Consider the following 26,636-nt stretch of genomic DNA (forward strand, 5'->3'; position numbering starts at 1 on the left):
CATTGGCCACCCTGAGTAATCTGTCTGACAGAGCCAGGTACTGGAGCCATTCAGTTTGTCTCATAAAATATGTAATTTAGTTTACGTACTATCAGCATGGTAGCAGGATGAGGCCAAACTGCAATCTTGACCTCAACTATGCTCCCCAGGGTCCTAGACCAGCCAGCTGAACAAATACATAAACCTTTAGGGTCTGCCTTAGAGAGCCAAGTGGCTTTCTCTTTAAGTTTCTGTACTGACTTTCTACTTGACCCAAGTACTGCAGGAGTATTAGGGAATGCACAGATTTGGCCTCCCTGCAGGAAGGAAGTCTAGGGCAGTTCTGTCATCCATAACGATCCTGGCCCCTGAGCTGACACTGACCTGAATGGCTCCAGGGCTGATACGATCTCATTGTTCACCTCAGCTAAAGTCAGGGACAGATTTCAAACTACTGTTTCTAATTGGATAACTCGCATTTCAGGCATAAATGCCTCAGAGCAGATTACACATAATTAACAAGTCAGTTATCCTTGTGGGAGGGCCCCCTCCCCCCAATCAAGAATAGCCTTACTTTGGAGAGGTCACAGCCGTCTGGGGATACAGGATGTACTGGTGGTGCTTGCTTAAACACTTGCAGGTCTCTTATGATCACCCCTGCAGTGCACGTCACCACATTTCTGGAGGGAAGTAAGGTAATGCCTGGCTTCCGCATGAGTACACCTGTGAAGAATGTGGTGCTTACAGTTGTCGTCTGCCCTCCCACCCCCCCGACCCCAGGTGGGACCTACTTAGCGAGCACAGGCTGGCAGTTTCTCCAGTGTTGCCTCCTGGACAGCTGGCAAGCTTTAGGGCTCCCAGTTCAGTACAAATAACTGAGTCTAGTACTTCTTTTTGTTTATGGAGGTGTTACCTGAAGGCAGTCAGTCCAGTTTGTCCTGTTTGTCTGTGCCACCTGTCAGATAGCATTCACCTGCCCCTTAGGGATGGCTGAATGATAGCTACAGGAATTGGGCAGGGTGGGGGGGGGGGTTGGAAAGACACCTGGAGGTATTGGCAGGTGTTCTTTGTGGGAGGCTCAGGGGGTAGGACCATCTTCTTCTGCTTTCCTAAGATTTTTCAGTGACCTTGAGGAGAAGGATGATCACGTTGTGATCAGAGCTGTCCAGCAGGGCATGGCAGAGCTGGCAGGCAGTTCAGTTTATTGAGGCACTTGCACAATCTGGGAGAGCCACACCTGGGACTTTTCCTTTGTGAGGAAGATTCTGGGGGATTCAGAAAGACAGAATCACGAATGTCCCTCCTTCTTACCTCCTGAGGTTTAAAGTTTTTCTTTCACTGGTGCCAGGGTTGTTCTCCTTCCACCGCTACAGAGTCAGTGTGTCCCATTCCAATCACTAACCTTTCCCTTTTTCCCGATTATCCCTGACCCTCACCCTGACCTTTTTTGTCTGGAAGGGTCAGGTGCCAGAGGGATGAGAGCATTTTTATTAAACTTAGAGATCCTATTATGTCCACCACTTTGGTCCACATGGTACACAATGTAAGGGGATTTGGTGAGCAGAATACTTAAGACCACAGAAGTACAACAAGAAAATTCAGGCAGCTAAACCACAATTAGGTTAAAATTCCCAAGGCCCCCTTTTGGCTGGGCTGCCACCCAGAGGCTATACCGATCAGGCCAGCATGGGGTCTCCGTTAGGGGAAAGAATGAAGCATCACGCTTGGGCGGATCCCAAGTGGCCAAGAGGAGACAGTCTCTTTCTGGGAACAGCCATGTTCAGTGACCAACCTGCTTTGCTGACATATGTAAACCAGGAAGAGTCAAAGGGGGTATAGTCAGAAATCTTTCAGAGTTGACTAAAAAAAATGTTTTTTAACTGTGGTAAAATACACATAACAAGATTTCCCATCTTAACTGTTTTTAACTGTACAGTTCAGTAGCGTTAAGTACATTCACAGTGTTGTGTAGCCAGTCTCCAGAACTGTTTTCATCTTGCAAGACTGAAACTCTGTGCCCATTAAACAACAGCTTAATTGCTCTCTCCCTGCAGCCCCTGGCAACCACCATGTTACCTTCTGTCTCTATGAATTTGACTACTCTAGGCACCTCATATAAATGGAGTCATACAATACTTGGTTCTTCTGCAACTGCTTATTTCACTCAGCATAATATCCTCAGGTTCATCCATGTTGTAGTATGTGTCAGAATTTCCTCCCTTTTTAAGGCTGAATAATAGTCCATTGAATGAATATATATACCACATTTTGTTTATCCATTTTTTCATTGATGGACACTAGTGTTACTTCCACCTTTTGGCTCTTGTGAATAACACCACTATAAACATAAGTGTACAGATACCTCTTGGAGACTCTGCTTTCAATTCTCTGGGGTATATACCCAGCAGTGGAATTGCAGGACCATATGGTGATTCTATATTTAAGTATTTAGGACCCACCATTCTGTTTTCCACAGCAGCTGTACTGTTTTACATTCCTACCAGCAGTGCACAAGGGTTCCAATTGCTCCACCTCCTTGCCAACATTTGTTATTTTCTTTTGTTGTTTGCGGGAGGCAGATAGCAGCCATCCTGATGGGTGTGATGTCTCATTGTGTTTTTTTTTTTATTATCTAATTTTTAATTTTTTTTTACATCTTTATTGAAGTATAATTGCTTTACAATGGTGTGTTTCTGCTTTATAACAAAGTGAATCAGTTATACATATACATATGTTCCCATGTCTCTTCCCTCTTGAGTCTCCCTCCCTCCCACCCTCCCTATCCCACCCCTCTAGGTGGTCACAAAGCACCGAGCTGATCTCCCTGTGCTATGAGGCTGCTTCCCACTAGCTATCTATTTTACGTTTGGTAGTGTATATATGTCCATGCCACTCTCTCACTTAGTCACAGCTTACCCTTCCCCCTCCCCATATCCTCAAGTCCATTCTCTAGTAGGTCTGTGTCTTTAATCCTGTCTTACCCCTGGGTTCTTCATGACTTTTTTTTTCCTTAAATTCCATATATATGTGTTAGCATACGGTATTTGTCTTTCTCTTTCTGACTTACTTCACTCTGTATGACAGACTCTAGGTCCATCCACCTCATTACAAATAGCTCAATTTCGTTTCTTTTTATGGCTGAGTAATATTCCATTGTATATATGTGCCACATCTTCTTTATCCATTCATCCGATGATGGACACGTAGGTTGTTTCCATCTCCGGGCTATTGTAAATAGAGCTGCAGTGAACATTTTGGTACATGACTCTTTTTGAATTATGGTTTTCTCAGGGTTTATGCCCAGTAGTGAGATTGCTGGGTCATATGGTAGTTCTATTTGTAGTTTTTTAAGGAACCTCCATACTGTTCTCCATTGTGGCTGTACCAATTCACATTCCCACCAGCAGTGCAAGAGTGTTCCCTTTTCTCCACACCCTCTCCAGCATTTATTGTTTCTAGATTTTTTGATGATGGCCATTCTGACTGGTGTGAGATGATATCACATTGTAGTTTTGATTTGCATTTCTCTAATGATTAATGATGTTAAGCATTCTTTCATGTGTTTGTTGGCAGTCTGTATATCTTCTTTGGAGAAATGTCTATTTAGGTCTTCTGCCCATTGTTGGACTGGGTTGTTTGTTTTTTTGTTATTGAGCTGCATGAGCTGCTTATAAATTTTGGAGATTAATCCTTTGTCAATTGCTTCATCTGCAAATTTTTTCTCCCATTCTGAGGGTTGTCTTTTGGTCTTGTTTATGGTTTCCTTTGCTGTGCAAAAGCTTTGAAGTTTCATTAGGTCCCATTTGTTTATTTTTGTTTTTATTTGCATTTCTCTAGGAGGTGGGTCAAAAAGGATCTTGCTGGGCTTCCCTGGTGGTGCAGTGGTTGAGAGTCCACCTGCCGATGCAGGGGACACGGGTTCGTGCCCCGGTCTGGGAGGATCCCATGTGCCACAGAGTGGCTGGGCCCGTGAGCCATGGCCACTGGGCCTGCGTGTCCAGAGCCTGTGCTCTGCAGCGGGAGAGGCCACAGCAGTGAGAGGCCCGCGTACCGCAAAAAAAAAAAGGATCTTGCTGTGATTTATGTCATAGAGTGTTCTGCCTATGTTTTCCTCTAAGAGTTTGATAGTTTCTGGCCTTACATTTAGGTCTTTAATCCATTTTGAGCTTATTTATGTGTATGGTCTTAGGGAGTGATCTAATCTCATACTTTTACATGTACCTGTCCAGTTTTCCCAGCACCACTTACTGAAGAGGCTGTCCTTTCTCCACTGTACATTCCTGCCTCCTTTATCAAAGATAAGGTGACCATATATGTGTGGGTTTACTCTGGGCTTTCTATCCTGTTCCATTGAACTATCTTTCTGTTTTTGTGCCAGTACCATACTGTCTTGATTACTGGAGCTTTGTAGTATAGTCTGAAGTCAGGGAGCCTGATTCCTCCAGCTCCGTTTTTCTTTCTCAAGATTGCTTTGGCTGTTCAGGGTCTTTTGTGTTTCGATACAAATTGTGCAGTCTTTTTGTTCTAGTTCTGTGAAAAATGCCAGTGGTAGTTTGATACGGATTGCATTGAATCTGTAGATTGCTTTGGGTAGTAGAGTCATTTTCACAATGTTGATTCTTCCAATCCAAGAACATGGTATATCTCTCCATCTATTTGTATCATCTGTAATTTCTTTCATCAGTGTCTTATAATTTTCTGCAAACAGGTCTTTTGTCTCCTTAGGTAGGTTTATTCTTAGATATTTTATTCTTTTTGTTGCAGTGGTAAATGGGAGTGTTTTCTTGATTTCACTTTAAGATTTTTCATCATTAGTGTATAGAAATGCCAGAGATTTCTGTGCATTAATTTTGTATCCTGCCACTTTACCAAATTCATGATTAGCTCTAGTAGTTTTCTGGTAGCATCTTTAAAGTTCTCTGTGTGTAGTATCATGTCATCTGCAAACAGTGACAGCTTTACTTCTTCTTTTCCGATTTGGATTCCTTTTATTTCCTTTTCTTCTCTGATTGCTGTGGCTACAACTTCCAAAACTATGTTGAATAAGAGTGGTGAGAGTGGGCAACCTTGTCTTGTTCCTGATCTTAGTGGAAATGCTTTCAGTTTTTCACCATTGAGGACGATGTTTGCTGTGGGTTTGTCATATACGGCCTTTATTATGTTGAGGAAAGTTCCCTCTATGCCTACTTTCTGCAGGGTTTTTATCATAAATGGGTGTTGAATTTTGTCAAAAGCTTTCTCTGCATCTATTGAGATGATCATATGGTTTTTCTCCTTCAATTTGTTAATATGGTGTATCACATTGATTGATTTGCATATATTGAAGAATCCTTGCATTCCTGAAATAAACTCCACTTGATCATGGTGTATGATCCTTTTAATGTGCTGTTGGATTCTGTTTGCTAGTATTTTGTTGAGGATTTTTGCATCTGTGTTCATCAGTGATATTGGCCTGTAGTTTTCTGTCTCTGTGACATCCTTGTCTGGTTTTGGTATCAGGGTGATGTTGGCCTCGTAGAATGAGTTTGGGAGTGTTCCTCCCTCTGCTATATTTTGGAAGAGTTTGAGAAGGATAGGTGTTAGCTCTTCTCTAAATGTTTGATAGAATTCGCCTGTGAAGCCATCTGGTCCTGGGCTTTTGTTTGTTGGAAGATTTTTTTGTTCCAGTACACCGGCCTCCCACTGTTGTGGCCTCACCCGTTGTGGAGCACAGGCTCCAGACGCGCAGGCTCAGCGGCCATGGCTCACAGGCGCAGCCGCTTCGTGGCATGTAGGATCTTCCCGGACCGGGGCACAAACCCATGTCCCCTGCATCGGCAGGTAGACTCTAAACCACTGCGCCACCAGGGAAGCCCTGTTGGAAGATTTTTAATCACAGTTTCAATTTCAGTGCTTTTGATTGGTCTGTTCATATTTTCTATTTCTTCCTGATTCAGTCTTGGCAGGTTGTGCATTTCTAAGAATTTGTCCATTTCTTCCAGGTTGTCCATTTTATTGGCATAGAGTTGCTTGTAGTAATCTCTCATGATCTTTTGTATTTCTGCAGTGTCAGTTGTTACTTCCCCTTTTTCATTTCTAATTCTATTGATTTGAGTCTTCTCCCTTTTTTTCTTGATGAGTCTGGCTAATGGTTTATCAATTTTGTTTATCTTCTCAAAGAACCAGCTTTTAGTTTTATTGATCTTTGCTATCGTTTCCTTCATTTCTTTTTCATTTATTTCTGATCTGTTCTTTATGATTCCTTTCCTTCTGCTAACTTTGGGGTTTTTTTGTTCTTCTTTCTCTAATTGCTTTAGGCGCAAGTTTAGGTTGTTTATTCGAGATGTTTCCTGTTTCTTAAGGTAGGATTGTATTGCTATAAACTTCCCTCTTAGAACTGCTTTTGCTGCATCCCATAGGTTTTGGGTCGTCGTGTCTCCATTGTCATTTGTTTCTAGGTATTTTTTGATTTCCTCTTTGATTTCTTCAGTGATCACTTCGTTATTAAGTAGTGCATTGTTTAGCCTCCATGTGTTTGTATTTTTTACAGATCTTTTCCTGTAATTGATATCTAGTCTCATAGTGTTGTGGTCGGAAAAGATACTTGATGCAATTTTAGTTTTCTTAAATTTACCAAGGCTTGATTTGTGATCCAAGATATGATCTATCCTGGAGAATGTTCCATGAGCACTTGAGAAAAATGTGTATTCTGTTGTTTTTGGATGGAATGTCCTATAAATATCAATTAAGTCCATCTCGTTTAATGTATCATTTAAAGCTTGTGTTTCCTTATTTATTTTCATTTTGGATGATCTGTCCATTGATGAAAGTGGGGTGTTAAAGTCCCCTACTATGAATGTGTTACTGTCGATTTCCCCTTTTATGGCTGTTAGTATTTGCCTTATGTATTGAGGTGCTCCTATGTTGGGTGCATAAATATTTACAGTTGTTATATCTTCTTCTTGGATCAATCCCTTGATCATTATGTAGTGTCCTTCTTTGTCTCTTCTAATAGTCTTTATTTTAAAGTCTATTTTGTCTGATATGAGAATTGCTACTCCAGCTTTCTTTTGGTTTCCATTTGCACGGAATATCTTTTTCCATCCCCTTACTTTCAGTCTGTATGTGTCTCTAGGTCTGAAGTGGGTCTCTTGTAGACAGCATATATATGGGTCTTGTTTTTGTATCCATTCAGCCAATCTGTGTCTTTTGGTGGGAGCATTTTAATCCATTTACATTTCAGGTAATTATCGATATGTATGTTCCAATTCCCATTTTCTTAATTGTTTTGGGTTTGTTATTGTAGGTCTTTTCCTTCTCTTGTGTTTCTTGCTTAGAGAAGTTCCTTTAGTATTTGTTGTAAAGCTGGTTTGGTGGTGCTGAAATCTCTCAACTTTTGCTTGTCTGTAAAGGTTTTAATTTCTCCATCAAATGTGAATGAGATCCTTGCTGGGTAGAGTAATCTTGGTTGCAGGTTTTTCTCCTTCATCACTTTAAATATGTCCTGCCAGTCCCTTCTGCCTTGCAGAGTTTCTGCTGAAAGATCAGTTGTTAACCTTATGAGGATTCCCTTGTGTGTTATTTGTTGTTTTTCCCTTGCTGCTTGTAATATGTTTTCTTTGTATTTAATTTTTGACAGTTTGATTAATACGTGTCTTGGTGTGTTTCTCCTTGGATTTATTCTGTATGGGATTCTCTGTGCTTCCTGGACTTGATTAAGTATTTCCTTTCCCGTATCAGGAAAATTTTCAACTATAATCTCTTCAGATATTTTCTCAGTCCCTTTCTTTTTCTCTTCTTCTTCTGGAACCCCTATAATTTGAATGTTGGTGCATTTAATGTTGTCCCAGAGGTCTCTGAGACTGTCCTCAGTTCTTTTTATTCTTTTTTCTTTATTCTGCTCTGCAGTAGTTATTTCCACTATTTTATCTTCCAGGTCACTTATCCGTTCTTCTGCCTCAGTTATTCTGCTATTGATCCCATCTAGAGTATTTTTCATTTCATTTATTGTGTTGTTCATCGTTGTTTGTTTCATCTTTTGTTCTTCTAGGTCCTTGTTAAATGTTTCTTGCATTTTCTCTATTCTATTTCCAAGATTTTGGATCATCTTTACTATCATTATTCTGAATTCTTTTTCAGGTAAACTGCCTATTTCCTCTTCATTTGTTAGGTCTGGTGGGCTTTTATCTTGCTCCTTCATCTGCTGTGTGTTTTTCTGTCTTCTCATTTTGCTTATCTTACTGTGTTTGGGGTCTCCTTTTTGCAGGCTGCAGGTTCGTAGTTCCCGTTGTTTTTGGTGTCTGTCCCCAGTGGCTAAGGTTGGTTCAGTGGGTTGTGTAGGCTTCCTGGTGGAGGGGAGTAGTGCCTGTGTTCTGGTGGATGAGGCTGGATCTTGTCTTTCTGGTGGGCAGGTCCACGTCTGGTGGTGTGTTTTGGGGTGTCTGTGCACTTACTATGATTTTAGGCAGCCTCTCTGCTAATGGGTGGGGTTGTGTTCCTGTCTGCTAGTTGTTTGGCATAGGGTGTCCAGCACTGTAGCTTGTTGGTCGTTGAGTGAAGCTGGGTGCTGGTGTTGAGATGGAGATCTCTGAGAGATTTTTGCCGTTTGATATTATGTGGAGCTGGGAGGTCTCTTGTGGACCAGTGTCCTGAAGTTGGCTCTCCTACTTCAGAGGCACAGCACTGACTCCTGGCTGCAGCACCAAGAGCCTTTCATCCACACGGCTCAGAATAAAAGGGAGAAAAAGTAGAAAGAAAAGGAAAGAAAGAAAGGAGTGAGGGAGGGAGGAAGGAAAGAATGAAGATAAAATAAAGTAAGATAAAATAAAATAAAGCTATTAAAATAAAAAATAATTATTAAGAAAAAAAATTTTTTAAAGAAAAAAACGGACGGATAGAACCCAAGGACAAATGGCGGAAGCAAAGCTATACAGACAAAATCTCACACAGAAGCATACACATACACACTCACAAAAAGAGGAAAAGGGGAAAGAATCATAAATCTTGCTCTCAAAGTCCACCTCCTCAATTTGGGAAGATTCGTTGTCTATTCAGGTGTTCCACAGATGCAGGGTACATCAAGTTGATTGTGGAGCTTTAATCCGCTGCTTCTGAGGCTGCTGGGAGAGATTTCCCTTTTTCTGTTCTCACAGCTCCCAGGGCTCAGCTTTGGATTTGGCCCCGCCTCTGCGTGTAGGTCGCCGGAGGGCGTCTGTTCTTCGCTCAGACAGGATGTGGTTAAAGGAGCCGCTACTTCGGGGGCTCTGGCTCACTCAGGCCGAGGGGAGGGAGGTGTACGGAGTGCGGGGCCTGCAGGGGCAGAGGCCGGCGTGACGTTGCACCAGCCTGAGGCGCGCCGTGCATTCTCCCGGGGAAGTTGTCCCTGGATCCTGGGACCCTGGCAGTGGCGGGCTGGACAGGCTCCCTGGAAGGGAGTGTGGATAGTAACCTGTGCTTGCACACAGGCTTCTTGCTGGCGGCAGCAGCAGCCTTAGCGTCTTATGCCCGTCTCTGGGGTCCGCGCTTTTAGCCGCGGCTGGCGCCCGTCTCTGGAGCTCACTTAGGCGGTGCTCTTAATCCCCTCTCCTCGTGCACCAGGAAACAAAGAGGGAAGAAAAAATCTCTTGCCTCTTCGGCAGGTCCAGACTTTTCCCTGGACTCCCTCCCGCTAGCCGTGGTGCACTAACCCCCTGCAGGCTGTGTTCAAGCTGCCAACCCCAGTCCTTTCCCTGCGCTCTGACCGGAGCTGAGCCTCAGCTCCCAGCCCCGCCTGCCCCGGCAGGTGAGCAGACAAGCCTCTCGGGCTGGTGAGTGCCGGTCGGCACCAATCCTCTGTGCGGGAATCTCCCCGCTTTGCCCTCCGCACGCCTGTTGCTGTGCTCTCCTCCGCGGCTCCGAAGCTTCCCCCCTCCGCCACCCGCAGTCTCCACCCGCTAAGGGGCTTCCTTGTGTGTGCAAACCTTTCCTCCTTCACAGCTCCCTCCCACTGGTGCAGGTCCCGTCCCTATTCTTTTGTCTCTGTTTTTTCTTTTGCCCTACCCAGGTACGTGGGGAGTTTCTTTGCCTTTGGGGAGGTCTGAGGTCTTCTGCCAGCATTCAGTAGGTGTTTTGTAGGAGTTGTTCCATGTGTAGATGTATTTCTGGTGTATCTGTGGGGAGGAAGGTGATCTCCGCGTCTTACTCTTCCGCCATCTTCTCCTCCTCAGTTATCTATTTTATACATATTGGTGTCATGTGGTTTTGATTTGCATTTCCCTAATGATTAGTGATGTTGAACACCGTTTCATGTACTTATTGGCCATTTGTATATCTTCTTTGGAGAAATGTCTATTCAAGTCCTTTGACCATTTTTGAATCCAGTTGTCTTTTGTTTTTGAGTTTTTTAAGTTGATTTTTGAGGATGCTGTTTCAGCACTCACCAATACAAGATGCCTGTGGATGGTAGGGAGTGTGGAAGGCCATCACATACTTTGACAAACAACCCATTTTTTGTGACTTTTGTGTTAAAAAGTATACCATTGTCAGATAGCAAATGGTTTGGAAAGTGAAAAACATGACACAGATTAGTGTCAGGGGCCACAGTGGTATGGCTGGAGCCAGCTGATTGGATTGGCATTGTAATACCATAACCTGGAAGAGTGTCATCAGCGGTGAGACACTACTGATGGTGTGAAGACGGGGTTAAAGGTCTGATGTAGCCGGTCTGCCAGTGGCAGGAGATGTGGCCTCTCTCACCATGAGACGAATGGGTCTTTTCCTGGGAGTCACCAGTGTGGGACGCAGAGGTTGCCTCTGCATCAGGAACAGAGTCCTTTACTCTGTGTCTGTTCAATGATGGTCCATGTGTTGACGCATCTGGAATGGTGATGGATCCGCCGGCAGAGGTGGCAGTCTGGGCAGTGCAGGCTTCATCAGCAGCTGGACTCCTGTTAGCTTCACCAGACAATGGGCCCTTACTATGGCTCATGTTAGTGACCTAGATGGTCTGCTCGGCAACTACTGTCTGTCTCCACAGTTTATGTGGCAAGTCTTTAAGATGTCAGTCTGTAGTTTTCTAAGTAGCAGACCCAAACAACCATTACCAATGGGTATTAGCCCCATATCAGTAGAAGCCTAACAAGGTTTATCACCGGGAATATCAGCCAGATCTCTGAGAACATCCTTGAGTTCTGCCCGCAGAGCACAGCAGCCACACCCACTTTCATTTCTGCGTAGCTGGCACTGAGGTTGAACAGCACAGCAGTCCACGGAACACCACAGGGTCTCAGCTTAGTTGAGTCATTAGTGCACCAGGCCCAGGCATTTAGGGGATCCTCTGTGAATCAAGGGCCTCACTGAACCAACAGAATGGAAAATAAATTTTCCCTAAAGGGGTAGCTGCCACTCTTTCCTGTAGAGCTGAGAGGTCATAGGGGTCAGGCTGGCTGCATTCTTGAATATACCAAGTCCAAGGGGCACCTCTGGTGGAGGCTGTTCCTCTTGTCAGAAGCTCCAGTCAGTAACATTACCCAGGCACAGAAACTTGTACTCAGAGGGGTCATAAGGACTGTGGGCCACTAAGGCTGCTAGTGCTTTTCTACATGTGGCTCTTCCCAGGTGGCATAATCCCCTCTGGCTCTTAAGAGTATTCACTGTGCAAGCATGAAAAATATGAATACCAATTATACATTCAGTGTTGGAAGCCACAACAGTAATACATTGAGTTGGTACCAAGAGTCCCACCCAAAAGAACACATTAGTATCTCTTCCGCACCGTGAACTGCACCCAAACCTCATAGCTGAAAGCAGGTACCCTCTCCCTCCACAGGATGAGGCATGAAGGTGACATGGGCTCCAATATATATCAGTCAGAGCTATAAAATGTCCCTCCCCTCCCTACAGTGATCTCGCAAACCCAGGTATGTTTGATCTTCAGTTCCCCTTGGGGACTGGGAGAACTTGGCCCCGCTCCTAACAATCTTTCTCTTTAAAGGGTGTAGGGGGAGGCTGGGAGAGAGCAGCTCTGCACCAGTAAACAAGGTGAATTTATTTCAGTTTTGAGTGGCGCCGTAGCTGCGAGCATTTGGGGCACCCAAAGCCCTGTGTTGTGTACTCTGTGGCAGGGCCGTCATTGCTGACTGGCATCATCCATTTCCGTTAGGGATGCCTTGATTCAGCGGCTACAGCCACATCACTTCCCGGCGGGGGCCATGAGTTTGTACTCTTTGGCCGACTTGGGCTTGATCTGCACGGGTGGCATCGTTGTTTTTAGGAGTCCACCTAATGTGGACTATCTGCTGCTCGCTCCATTGTCAAAAGAACAGCCCTTCAATTCTTGCTTGATTTCAGCATAAGGACTAGGAGGGTTTTCTGAAGCTGATAGAATTTAATCTACATTTCTGTGGGTGAGTTTCTCATTCTGTGGTGAATCATTTGCTAAATCACTTAAAATCCACTTTAGTACGGAAGAGCCCAAAGACTAGTCAGTGCCCTTGGGAGATTGTTTCGGGGAAAGTTTCCCAGAAGGACCAGAACTGTCTTGTAGCAGACAGGGCCCACTGCCAAAACCTGAGGTCTTTTACTTATCTCGAATGGGGTTAATGTTGAGAAGACAGACTGCAGGAGGGGCTGAGCACTAAAATAGCCAGGTGTTGCCTTTCTTCTTTAACAAGCATTATGTGCCCCTCCCACCCCCTCAATCTCCCCAGCAAACTAGCAGTTGCTAAAGATTCTCCTGGTTCTGCCCACAGTGGTTACAGTTTTCCTTCTTTCACACTCAGTATGGATACATTTATGGTGCTCCCGCCTCCCTCTGCCAGACAAATCCTATTACTAGTTGTTTACAGGGCCGACCTGGTGAGCTTGGTGGATAGCTGACAGTAGCCAGGGCATCGTTCAGGCTGCTGTGTTTGAAACTACTTCCTGGTACTCAGCCTGAAACTGCCGCACCAGTTCAGCATCATTAGCAGGCAGTGAAGTAGAGGACCAGACATTGCCTGGGGGGGACCATACAGTCTGGTCCACATGTTCACTCCCGATTCCCATGGACTTCTCTCAGTTCCTGCTAACTGCCCTTTCATTCCGTTTCTAAAAAGCTTTGTCTTTGTCAGCATTCCATCTTCATTACCAAAACTCAAAAATTGTGAGGGGTTGAGATCCTACCCTTTGTGGAAGCTCACAGGTTAGCCTGCACAACTCCATGGATTCAAGTAGAAGACATGAGACTCCTGGTCAGAGACAAAAGCTGTCATTACTCCTGGCAATAGTCAGCACTTGTGTCAGATAACCAGCCACAATTTCTACAGGATACTGCAAAGAGAGCCAGGTGATTGATGCCTGCACACACAATTGGGTGTGTTACAGGAAAGGAACTCCCAGCTTAGGGGACCAGATCTTTTATAATGGGCAGTAAGCCTTCCTGTCCTTTGCCCTGGGGAGTGACAGTATCTTACTATACCGGACAGTAAACAAACCTGCCTTTTGCTCTTTGAGGAGACACTGTATCTTCTAAGGCTGTTTATTATATAAATATACAGAACAAAGGGAATCAATACCTCTTCTCACAAGATGTGCAGAAATGCTCATAACACTGAACTTTTTTTCCTGACAATACCTTCCCCACCCCCTTTCAGTTCAGTTCACATACTTAAATTTTCTCACCTAGGCTACTGTAATTATTTCCTAACTGGTCTCACTGCCAGTAGTCTTCTGTCTGTCCTCAACACCTGTGCCAGAGGGATCTTTTAAAATGCAGACCTGATGATGTCACTCAGTTTAAATTTGTTATTGGTTTCGCATTACTGTTAGGCCAAAGTTTAAATTGTTGAGTGGTTGTGTAACTATTTCTCATGTGCTGACTACTACCCAGTTTTTGAATGTTGGCAATTAAATAAGGGGGAAAAAAACCTTTTTAAAGCCGTAAAGGCCAGTACTAGATAGGCTGCAGATGTGTAGGCTGCGTGCTGCCAGATTGGAACCTCTGGTGTTACCTTTTATTTTCCTCTTACACCTTTGTCTGCAACATGTTGTTCTTTTTGCCTTGAATAATTTACATATTTGTCTCATATTTCTATTCATTTTTTAAAAACCTACTTACTCTATAAAGCCTTCTCAACCTAGTTGGACATCTTGCTCTCAATACCTTTAATTTCAAATAAACTGTGCGTGTGTCATTATAGTACTTCATCTAGTTGTTATTACTGATTTTTTTTTCTGGTCTGTATCCCCACAAAATAAAGTGTAAGCTACACAGAGCAAGAGCCCTCCCTTTCCATACACACCAGGTTTTTAGGAAAGAAAATTGCTTTCCTAAGAATCATTTTGGTATCAAAACCAATAACTTAGTTGGTGCTTTTAATCACCTTTAGATAGTCCATGTTTTGAGCCTGAAAGATATTAATTTGCTTAATTTTGATGGGGAAGATGCAGTATTATTCACTGGAAAATAGACATGTGATACAGTCTTATGGTCCATTATATGTGGATATCGTATATATTATTTACTCTTCCAAATAATATTTTCTTGCTTTGTTCAAATTTAAAATATAGACTGTGGACATTCATAAAGAGAAAGTGGCTCGAAGAGAGATTGGTATTTTGACAACAAATAAGAATACATCAAGAACTCACAAAATAATAGCGCCTGCAAATATGGAGCGTCCTGTAAGGTATATTCGGAAACCTATTGACTATACAGTTCTGGATGATGTGGGCCATGGTGTCAAGGTAAGCGTTTTATATTATATTAACTTGAAATAATTTGCATATCCAATAAATATTTTGGATAGGAAATATAGTGAGAAAGCTGATTTTCTTAAAGAATTAATAGATTCTCTTAGTAATTAGCAATACAATTTTTATAGAACATTTATTTAATACTAGTTATGTATTATACTAAGCTTGGGGCAGAATTTTACATGTGCAGTAGGCTGTATTCAAGAAGATATAAACACTTAAAATGGCCATTCATTTGTTAAGCCGTTTGAATCCTAGACTGATGTTATAAATTTGTGTTGTCAATGCCAAGTCTTGTTTTCACTACTGAATGAATTTTTAAGAATAAAAAATGTATATGCTTTCCAGAATTGGTTTAGAAAGTAATTTATAAATACTTTTATTCATTTATTCATAAATATGTGTGTATTAATACATCTATGTGGATGTGGATATAATTTCAGCAGTTTATGCAAAATGAAACAATTGTGTGTAATCTTGTTCTGTGCATCACTCCCCACTCTCCCACCCCATGCCCCAACAGGCTTTTAGGAAAGGGATTGTTTGTTGCCCTTGTCCATTTCTTAGCGTGGCAGAATTAGCTGCTCTTGAAGGATACCTGTAGCTTCTCAACTTTTTAGATATTCATGTGTTATTTTGGAAGCATCTGGAATGACCTGAATTCTTTAGCTATCTTTGCTCAAGATAAACTATTCCTCTGAAATTTGGTAGTCCCTTTCTTAGAGGACCATTATTTGATTTTGTTTCTGGTCTCCAGAATATTTATAATAATTTTTTTAGGGGTCAGCTAGAATCTTGAAGCTTTTCCTAGCTGGTTATCTGCCTGGTGCTATTGCTGGATTTGTTGCATTCTGACTTATCTGAGGTTCCTGATCAAGAGGGGAGTATAGCTGGTGACATCGCTCTTTATTCTGCTCTTCTCAGAGACTATTGGAATCTCCCCTTCACTGTCAGGCTTGGAAGTTGGAACACTTTGCAAATGTAGAGCAGGTTACTCGTTTCTTATATTTTTATCCAAGGATGTGGCTAGGGTTGTCTAAGAGTTTAAGTTCAATTTTAATTTAAGATATTTAGACTAGATTGATTTAATTTGAATTTTGAGAATTTGGAAGAACTTATTAGTACCTGCCTTGGAAGTAAAAATTATGTATATACATATATGCATATACATACACCCGTGCATACACATTCTCATGCGCTCACTTCTTCCCCTTTTGCTTGATTTTTCTTCCTACCAAAGCAATATACACTCATTAAAAAAAAAAATCTGTCACCATCTTAGAAGTGATTATCCTCTATTATCTCCCCACTGATAATTGTGTTTAACAGTTTAATACATAGTACATAGCAGAGTATAAAATGAAACCAAATTTTACAAGGAAATTTTGGGTGAGAAAATTTAACTGTTTTATTATGTATGTATAAATGAGAAATGTAAACACTGCATAATATATACTGAAAGTCTGCAGATGTGAATTTTAGCAATCTACTTTTTGTAATGTGGATACTTTAGACGCAGGTTTTTTTTTTTTTTTTACGTTTTTTATTGTAAAATATACATAACATAAAATTTACCATTTAACCATTTTAAGTGTACAGTTCTGTGGCATTAAGTACATTCACATTATTGTACGGACTATTTTGAAATATTTTTTTGACCATGGGTAGGAGGGTGGGTGGTCAGTGAGAACAGTGTATCTCAGAAGCTGATATGTGGCTTATTTGTTCACATTTTGTTTCTGTGATATACAAATACATACAATTATTTTTCTCCCAGTAGTCTCATTGCAGCTATATTGATCCAGTTTTATTTCCCTAAGAAATCATTGTTGGCTTAAATATTTCTAGAGGATTGTAGAGATCTGTGAAAGTTGGAAATTTGGAATAGTTAATGAGCAAATGCCAGGGCCAAAACTACAAGGAGGAAAACTGTAGATTTATTCTTAAATTAGTGTCTAAAGCACTTTTAAGGATTGGAAGACACTGTACTTACAGTTCTAGAGTTATTTTCTTATCTTTTGCCTACTTTTCTATTTAGAAGTTTGTTTTCTTACTGACTTGTAAGGGTTCTTTTTTCTATCAAAGAAATTAGCTCCTTATATTTTGGCAAATACTTCCTCCTCCTGCTGTTTGGCTTTTGACTTTGATGCTTTGGTATTTTAAACAAATATTTACAGGATGTTAAAAAATTGTATCCAAATATATTAATATTTCTTAAAAAATTTTTTTTTTCTTTCTTTTTTTTGGGGGGGTGCTGTGTTGGGTCTTAGTTGCGGCATGCAGGGTCTTCGTTGCGGCACGCAGGCTTCTCTCTAGTTGCGGCTTGCAGGCTCTCTCGTTGAGGCGCGTAGGCTCAGTAGTTGTGGTGTGCAGGCTTAGTTGCCCTGTGGCACGTGGGATCTTAGTTCCTCAACCAGGGATCGAACCCACGTCCCCCGCATTGGAAGGCGGATTCTTTACCACTGGACCACCAGGGAAGTCCCAATATTTCTTCTTATAGCTACCAAGTTTTGTGTTGTTTTTTACCCCCCAAGATTAAATATTCCATCATATTTTCTTCTTTCATGACGTAAATTTTAGTGTTTTGGTATTTGTATTATTCATTTAATTGATATTTATTGTGTTAATGCATTTTATGCTATGAAATAGGTGGTACACATAAGTTTAGTAAGAATTTAAAATATGGAAAAGGTGTCTTAAGGTAAGTCTGGTTTGACTTTTGGAAACAGCATAAGATATAGATAAGAGAATCCTTGCATAGAGAGACTGCCAGAAAGTTTGCCTAAAGGAGAATAAAAAAGATGAACAATAAAGTTCATCCTAATAAAATAAAAATAAAAATACTAAAGTTCATCCTAATAGAAGGAAGAACAAGGTTTCAGAGTATGCTTAGACTAGAGAAGGCTTGAGCACTTAGTAGAAACATTTAAAATTATTTCTGTTAAACAGTTATAATAATTAACAGCTTTATAGCCTGGTTCATAACTTATGAACGACTTTCCACATATGTCTTTGTTTTCAAGCCTTGAAAAGACCATATGATCTAGGAGTTATTACATTTTATTAATGGAAACACTAAAGCTTTATAATACATAGGAATGGTATTTTTAAAAGGTTTCGATTTTATTAGAGGAGTGAGCTAATGAATCATTTCAGAGAAAGAATTGGCATCTTAACAGACTTTCGTACCTGTGGTATGCAAAGCTTATGATCTACTTCGGGCTTGCAGGTAGGTAGGAATCAAAGAGTTCTATTTTCAACCTGAGGTTCCAAGGAAATGGTAAACTGACTCATCCATAAATGTAAATATTAAGGAAATGAAGTGAGATCTTAAGGAAATAAAAAGCCTAGTTTTGAATGTGTTTGGGGGACATTGAAATGGAAAAATTTTGTAGGTTGCTAACAATTATATTTTGAGTTGTAAGGTATAGAGATCATTTCCTTCCAACACTCGCTAACCGCAACACATTTGTATACATAAACATGCACTTAAGAGAGGAGGCTGTGCTCCATAAGAGGTTAGAGGTTACACCATTGCATAGTAGCAGAGTTCAACTAGAATTTTCATTCCCAATTAAATTCTCCTTTCATCCTTTCATTTGGGACCAGTTTATACTTGTATGCTGTTTTTTTTGTTTGTTTCTTGTTCACTTGAAACAGCAAATGAGGGAAGATGTGTGGTCATATTTAGAATATTTCTAAGTTACTTTAGAATAGTATTTAGTGTATTATAATGCTATCATATTAATAAATCTTATCTTCAAGGATAATAAAGTTATTCAAGTTTAATTTTCTAAATCCAGGTGTGAAATGTAGTGGCTAGGTAGGATTCCAGACATTGTTTAATCAGGATAAAAATGAGTCATATTATTCTAAACAAACACTAAAGAATACCAAGATTCTGGCACAGTTTCTAGAAATGAGAATATAAGTCAAAGGATATTCCATTTTTGGATGATTTCCTTAATGTTGCGTCTGTGGTCACTTGAAAAATGACAGATACGTATTTAGAATGGCAGGTATTATGGAAAGAACTTGAGACCCCACGCCCCACCCCAAAATGTAGGAAAAGACTGCAACCTGAAGGCATTTTTTTCTTAAGTGGCGTGGTACAAGTAGGATGCTTTGGACGCATTATTTCATATATATAAGCTAGCCAGTTTTCATAGAAGTAGCCTTTAGGATCAAAGCAGCTTTTCTTCAGTTTTGAATTATGGTCAAACTTGTTTAGAAGAAAATTTAGAACTAGAGCAACATATAACTTTCTACTAGTGTTGGCCTGGTCAGGATTTGTATTCATAAGCTACACATGAGAGGGTATCCAGACCCTGTTTGCTTGTTCCTTAATTAGAATCTGGCTAAGCTATTATTGTGCATTGTAATTTTGTTTTTAAACACTGAGGTGCTAGGTCCTTTTCTGAATTTGGAAAACAAGCTGTGATTTTGAATTTTAACATTTGCAGTTTATCACTCTTTAAAATAATATACTACCATTCAAATAATGAATACTCATACATGGGCATTCATTATCCAGCAGTCTTAGGTCTTGTACACTGATGTATTAAAGTAGCCATACATTTAATGAGGTATGGTGTTTGTGTTTAAATCAAAATTTGTTTTTTAAATCATCTATGATTCAGTTGGATTAATTTCATAGGATAAAATACTGACCTAAGAAATTATTGGAGCTGCATGAGATTGGCATAATTAAGTGATTTCCTTATGAATGTATTATTTTGAAAAAATATGTGATACCCATGAATATTTCCCTGCTGCTTATGGATATCTTTTCTTTACAAAATATTTGAAATATGACTGGGTAAAAAAGCTTATTAACATGAATTGAGTAACTGTAAATGTAAACCTGTCCTATCAGATATAACTTATCTAGAATTAATTTCTACTTTTTCCCCCCTTTTTTTGCAACGTAAAGTGGCTAAAAGCCAAGGTAAGAGTTACTACTTATCATTTGATCCACAGTTTCCCCTCTATATCGATAGAGGCTGCAGAGCCACTAAAATTTGAAAACTTTTCCTATGTCTGTCTGCTTTTTCCCCATAGGATTTATGTAGATTAAATATACTCAAACTCAGTTCAAATCAGCAACATTTAGCTTGGATGTGTTAATATATCAAAGATATATTGACATCTGCATTTATATAGGAACATTAATTTTGCTAACATTTATTGCTTTGCTCATTTTTTGATAGTTGCCTTGCTTTTATTGACCTACAATTAGGAGGTTTCCCAGGCATTATATATGACTTTGTTACTGAGTTGTTGGGATAGAGGTGATTTTTTTAGATGAATATTTTAGCAAATTGACACTGAGATCTGCAGTTTATATTCATGCACACATTCCAAAAATTTTAAGAAACCCAGCATTTGAATTGCAGATAAGTTAGATCTCAGTGAACATTTTTAACAATAAAATAATATATAAAATTCAATAATCTCACCTGTATTTTGCAATAAATTGGTATGAAGGGCATAAAATAATAAGAAAAGCCAAGTGCAAGTGGTATCTTGACTTTTTAAAATGTAGTACCAAAGTCTGTTATTAAAACTGTCTGGGAATCCTTATTTCACATTCTGATAATAAAAAAAATAATACATGGTGTCAAAACACCAAGAGAACAATTTGATATAAAACTAAAAGCTTTTCTTTCCACATTTTAGCATGGAAATAACCAGCCTGCAAGAACTGGCACACTGTCGAGAACAAATCCTCCTACTCAGAAACCACCGAGTCCTCCCATGTCAGGCCGGGGAACATTGGGGTAAGAATTCAGCTACATCTTACAAGAGGATTTGTATGTCAAAGGAAGAGATGTTTTTGTGACTTAAGTAAATGTATGGATCCTTGTGACGGGACCCTCTCTGTGTGATAATACTACCTTTTACAAATTCATTTTGGTTCCTATTTCCTTGAACAGAATCCAAAATGAACCTGCCTGTTCTGTAATATTCTCTAAGGAATTCTGTACTAGAAAAGTTTTTTTGTATGTATGTAAATGAGCATTATTTATTTATTATCTTCTAATTCATTAAAAAATATAAATATATAAATACATATATAAAAAGATTTATATATGAATCTGAGTTACGTTTATTTAAAATGAAATGACCAGAAGGTTCCATATATGGTGTCTTCACATGTATTTGCAATATTGATATTACAGAGCTTTGAATAAGTGGTCTACTTTGTGTACTTTGGTTTGCTAGCCTGCAGTTCTTCTGTTTCCCCTGAGACTTGGGGACTCTTTACTTGGAGTACTTCTAACTGTGCTTCTGCTGGTAATCTGAGGGCCCTTCATTCTAGAGTAGCTTTGTAAGAAGGCCAGTGGAGAAGTAGAAAAGGTAATTGTGACTTCTTCCTTTCCAATTTTCAATGCAATACAAATATTGAATACTTTGTAAGACATTTCTGAAAGATAGTTCACTTTATTATAGAAAATTAGACTCCTTATTTTTGGTGGAGGGGTGGGGGAATCATTTTATAGTAACAGGGATCAGCAATCAGCTTTCTTATAGGATCTTAGTTTCTATTTTCATTCTGTAAACCCCTTACCTCTGAAAAAAACATACAAAGTTATTAAATAGAAAAGTTAAAATCATTTATTGAGAAGTTAATGGCATCACATCTAGGATCAGAATGTACTTGTTCATATATCTCTAGATTGAGGTAAGAGTAAATTGCACAGGAGATATTTAGCTTCCATAATATACAAGGACAGTGGCTTGTGGGTTACTGATCTGGGAATAATATGTATTTCAAAGTTTGATATTACTGAGCATTAAAAAAATTATAACCATGATTTTTAGAAATAAGATGGGAACTTTTAAATTACCCTTTCCATTGGTTTTCCTAAGAAAAGGCAACAAATTTTAGCTTTTGTGTTAAAGTAACAAAATTCATACACCCCAATTAAAAATGTTTTTTAAAAACAAACTTTATTATTAAAAAAACCCAAAACTTGTGTTATACTTGGTTATAAAGGGACAGTCACAAATTTGGGAGAAAATACCATTTATCTTTCTTATTCATATTCCTTTCTCTATTATGCTTCTTTAGACGAAATACTCCTTACAAAACCCTGGAACCTGTTAAACCTCCAACAGTTCCTAATGACTACATGACAAGTCCTGCTAGGCTTGGAAGTCAGCATAGTCCAGGCAGGACAGCTTCTTTAAATCAGAGACCGAGGACACACAGGTAAATTTTTAGGTTGAGCCTTTGAACTGAGAATGTGCATTATTGACTGGTGACAAACTCCTATAGAGTTGCTGGTAAAGGTAAAGTGCTAGTCTAATGCTAATATAGAATGTAAAAGTTTGAGGGTATTAATATTGTATATGTTCCTTTAAATATATGTTATAACTTCTATTTTTTAGATTTTTTAGTATCTATACTGCTAGCAGATTGCTAGTATTTCCTCCTTTTGACAGAGGTACAAATGTATATTTGGATGAAGTCTGAAGAATGTTTTTTTAAAATGGTCTTTTAGAAAAGATTAAGGTAACCACTCTTAAATAGTTTGGATAAAAGGTTAAACATCAGAAACTCTACAATGTGATTTAAACTTTAAGAGGTTGGAGGAAAGAAAACAGTTTAGATCTGAGGAAGAATTTCTTAAGAGAGTTGATGTACTAGAATATGTTACTATATAAATTCATTAAAAAAAGTTCTAGAAATCAGCTACCCAGTGGATTTTTAAAAACTTGGTTATGGAACATAACATACATTCAGAAAAGTATATACTTTATTAAGTATAACAACTTGATGTATTAATACAAATTGAATATAGTCATGTAACCATCACCCAGATCAGAAAATGGAACATAACCGCAATCCAGAAATCCCCCTCAGGCCCTTTCCCAATTATTGCCTCAGCCTTCCTCCCCTCAAAAGTAGCCACTTTATTTTTGCGCAAGTTTATAAAGCCAGACAAAATTATCGTATAGCTCAATTTGTTTTATTCTTTGATTTTTACCTCTCACTTAATAACTTGGGCAAGGACCCTCTTTACCTTGACTTTTAGGATGGTTTTATTAGAAATACAGCTTGGTAAAATCATTTTGGGGGCTTCAGTTACGCAGGATATATCACGCTCTTAGATGCTATGTAATTGTTATTTGTTGTTATTGTTAGTAAATAAATTGTCATATTGATATCTGCAGTTACTGAATCAGGGTAAGTTCAGTGAGGACCAAAATTGGGTTTTTTTTAATATGTTTATTATTGAATTATTATACCAAAGCATGGTTGTTCTTTATAGTGGATGTAGTAATTAATAGTTTAATCATATTCAACAACTAGTTAGTTGTTAAGAGTTACTTCATTAGATATCACGGATATACCTATGAGATATAGTTCTTTTTTTCAGGAGCTTGTTCTGTTAGAACAGGGATCAACAAACTTTTTTATAAAGGGCCAGATTGTCAATACTTTAGGATCTGTGGTCCATATGGTCTCTGCTGCAATTACTCAGCTCTATCATTGTAGCATGAGAGCAGCTACCAGCAACACGTAAATGAATGAGCATGGCTGTGTTCCAGTAAAACTTTATATATGGCACTGAAATTTGAATTTAATATAATTTTAATGTGTCATAAAATATTATTCCTCTTTTGATTTTTTTCTACTAATTAAAATGTAAAAAAAATGTTCTTAGCTCACAGGTTGTAAAAATCAGACCATGGGCCAGATTTGGCCTGTGGGCTGTAACTTGCCAATCTCCATGTTAGAAAAAGGCACATAAGCCAGTAATTGTGGAAGTGCATAAGTGCAAAAATATTCATCTGTCTGTGATATGGTGGTGGCAGAAAGCAGAGTATTGGCCAGCTTGGGAGGAGGGAGGCCTTCATGGCAAAGCTATTTTTGTTATATAAATAGCTTTTTTCCCCTTTCTATTAGTATGTGATAATGTGATTATAGAATGCTCATATTGGAGGGAAAAAACTTATCTAGGCAGTGCAAATCATTGCCCTGTTGGGTTTCTGGGCCTACTGAGCCGATGATGTTGATTTTTAAAAGTATAATATGGAGCTTAAGGCTACACGTGTACATATGTACATTTGCATAATGTACATGTGCACACATACATTACTAAAACTGGTCAGTGCGAGGTTGTATACCTAAAGGAACAGTAAGTCCATAGAAGTAATTGGTTAAAGTTTAGTAGTATCAACTATTCTAGACTGCCTTGCTGAAACTTCATTATTGTCTTATTTGTCTTTTTTTTGTCATTTGCTCATTTTTTCCAAACATTTCCCTGTTTTATTGCCATTCTTTGAGATGAGTGGAGGTTTACATACTAATTTCAGACTAAAACTGGTTACCGTTTTTATTAACTTCCATAGCATCTTTTGTGGCTTCCATCACACTATTTGTTAATATCAGTTTTCACAGTCTCAGTGAAGAGCTCCATGACAGTGTGGTTCATGTCTTGTTTGTTCACTGCTGTTTATACGAGGTTTTAAATAAATCCTTGTTGACTCATTGTACTATAAGATTATATTGGTCATTCATGTCTCAGTGATCTCTTATAGTTCTGAGTACTACGTGACTATATTGGTTTTTCAGTAGTTGGAGAAATAGAGTGAAACACAAGAACCACTTCAAGTATTAGGGTTAAAATTTATATTGGACTGTTAAAATTTGTCTTTATATATACTTGTGTGTATACATACAAGCACACACATATGCATCATAAAAAGAGTATTTGGTGGCTTTGAGTTGATTTTTTTCCTGAGTAAATCTCTAGAATTGCTATTTTCATGATTTTTCTCTCTCCTTTGCAGTGGAAGCAGTGGAGGAAGTGGAAGCCGAGAAAACAGTGGCAGCAGCAGTATTGGCATTCCCATTGCCGTGCCTACACCCTCACCACCCACTGTTGGACCAGGTGTGTCATATACTCACCCATTTTAATAAAGTAGTTAGCTTTATTATGGAAGTCTGAAATAATTTAATTACATTAGATAAAACTATTTATTAAACTTATGAGATTGTTGCCAGAATGAAAGCAAATTTAAAACCAATTTTTGATTGGTTTTCACAGGGTCTTTAGAGTTTTGCAGATGTTTCTCCTTACTTATAGAAAAGCATATTAAATAGCTTTATTAAATAACTTTTTGGACATTTTGCTTTAGAAATACTTGCCTTGGGCACAAGTCAAGAATGATATTTATTATTTCAAGAGCAAACCAATATTATTGATAATTCAACCAAAAGATCAGTGTCTTTAATGTGAATTATGTATCATTGAACTTTGATGTTGCCTTGTAGGCTAGTAAGTATGTCAGCTCCACTGTTAGCTGGTTTTGTGACTTTACTACATTTATGTATGGTATTCAATATGTATTTCAGTAAAATGCCATGAATATAAAATGGGATTAAACCAGGAGAAGCTCTTTTACTTTTTAGATTATATAAAAATTTAAGAAATCACAGCAGAGCATTAAATTGGTCCCTTGATTTTTTTATTAAGTGAAAGGAGGACTTTATGGTGTTAAAAGTACACACTTTAAAAGTAAGTTTGATAATCAAAAGTTGTTAGGAAAAATACTTAGTTTCTCAAGGATGTTGTTGAAAAAGGAGAAAAAGCTACTTATAAAAACAGGCATATTTTGTAGTTAATAAATGCGTGAACTCAGTGATCTTTTTACCTAGTAAAATTCTTACTCATTCGAACATGCTTTACATATGGGTATCTTTCTCTTTTTTTCTTATTTCCAAAACGTACTTCCTTACTGTTTCAGAATGATTAGGTCTGTTTATTGCACTCTGACCTGAATTATAAACTATTTTATTAGAAAACATTTCTGTCCCTCCTCCTTCTGGAGCTCCACCAGCACCACCTCTTCCACTACTTCTGCCCGTGAACACTGTGATAGGTGAGACTGCATAACCACTGGAGTGATTTACCTTACTGTGCAGAGTTCACAGTAAGCTCCTCTGTTAGACGGCTCGCTTTTGTAGTTGTTAGGTTGTAGGTGGTAAAACAAAGTTTAAAGTATTAAATCTAATTTACACTAATTTCTTCTGGTGAAAGGCCTCTGAAGTTACACAGAAACTTCTCTGTGATGTCAGATGCTTCTATGCCTAGTTTATAACCAATTTAATGTGGTTTGCATTTGTTCTGTTTAGATTTTTCTAGGAATATTATAGCAGTGATTGTTCAAAAAAAATTTTTTTTAATAGTGATGTAATATTTTTTTAAAGTGAAACTTGATTTGGAACTCCCTGGTATATACCACAGTCACAGGAGTGGGGTGAAGGTGGGGGACAAGAGGAAGAAGATGAAAAAGAGAATGGTGTGCGGTGTGGGGTACCCTGAGGCTTTCCAGTGGGTCACAGCTGAAAAACTCTGATATAGCCCAGGATTTATGGCATCTGAGGATGCCATGAAACATTTTGTTCAATAAAATACATTTAAATTGCTCCCAAGTTGGGGGAGACTGGATTGAGCATATAAGGAATTCCAAATATAGACTTGGTATAAAACCATTCAGCCTAGAAATGCACAGTAGCATTTGGGTGGAAATGGATAAAGAGCTGTTTCAAATATTGAGAGCTTAGGTGAAATAAAGCCATCTAGCAACTTCTTTTCAAAACGTTGGCACTTGTACTCAGAGGAGAGGGGAAAAGGAAGTAATAAACAAAAGACCCAAGTAATAGAAATTGTTGGCAGAAAGTCCATGTGGAAAAAAAATGCCCTCAACCTAATTAATAATCAGGAAAACAAAAACTATGAGATACTATTTTATAGCTACCAGACAGGTAAAAATGTAGAAGTCCACCAGTACCGTATGTTGATGAGGATGTGCAGTAACAGAAAGGTACGTTGCTGGTGGGAGTTTATTTGTTGATTCAGTCACTTTAGAACATAATTTGTTGTTACCCAGTCAAGTTGAACCAGGTTTCTACCTTAGATTTATCAGTTTCATTTCTAGATATTTGCCCT

General features: G+C 39.0%; 1 protein-coding gene across 13 annotated transcripts in view; it reads left to right on the forward strand.

Moving 5' to 3' along the window:
* Positions 1-26,636, forward strand: part of ABI1 (abl interactor 1) — a 106,010-nt gene that overhangs the window by 63,954 nt on the left and 15,420 nt on the right. For 6 of the 13 annotated variants that reach the window (XM_082843515.1, XM_082843523.1, XM_082843520.1 and 3 more), the window contains exons 3-7: positions 14,485-14,661; positions 19,604-19,618; positions 20,350-20,450; positions 21,746-21,886; positions 24,475-24,575. In XM_082843515.1, coding sequence (XP_082699641.1) covers positions 14,485-14,661; positions 19,604-19,618; positions 20,350-20,450; positions 21,746-21,886; positions 24,475-24,575 — 535 coding nt within the window. Of the gene's footprint in view, positions 1-14,484; positions 14,662-19,603; positions 19,619-20,349; positions 20,451-21,745; positions 21,887-24,474; positions 24,576-25,485; positions 25,567-26,636 lie in introns of all 13 variants that reach the window. The other 7 variants (XM_082843522.1, XM_082843521.1, XM_082843527.1 and 4 more) reach the window with 2 other exon arrangements.

Source organism: Leucopleurus acutus (genome assembly GCF_964270905.1).
Source record: "Leucopleurus acutus genome assembly, chromosome: 1".
Taxonomy (NCBI): Eukaryota; Metazoa; Chordata; class Mammalia; order Artiodactyla; family Delphinidae; genus Leucopleurus; species Leucopleurus acutus.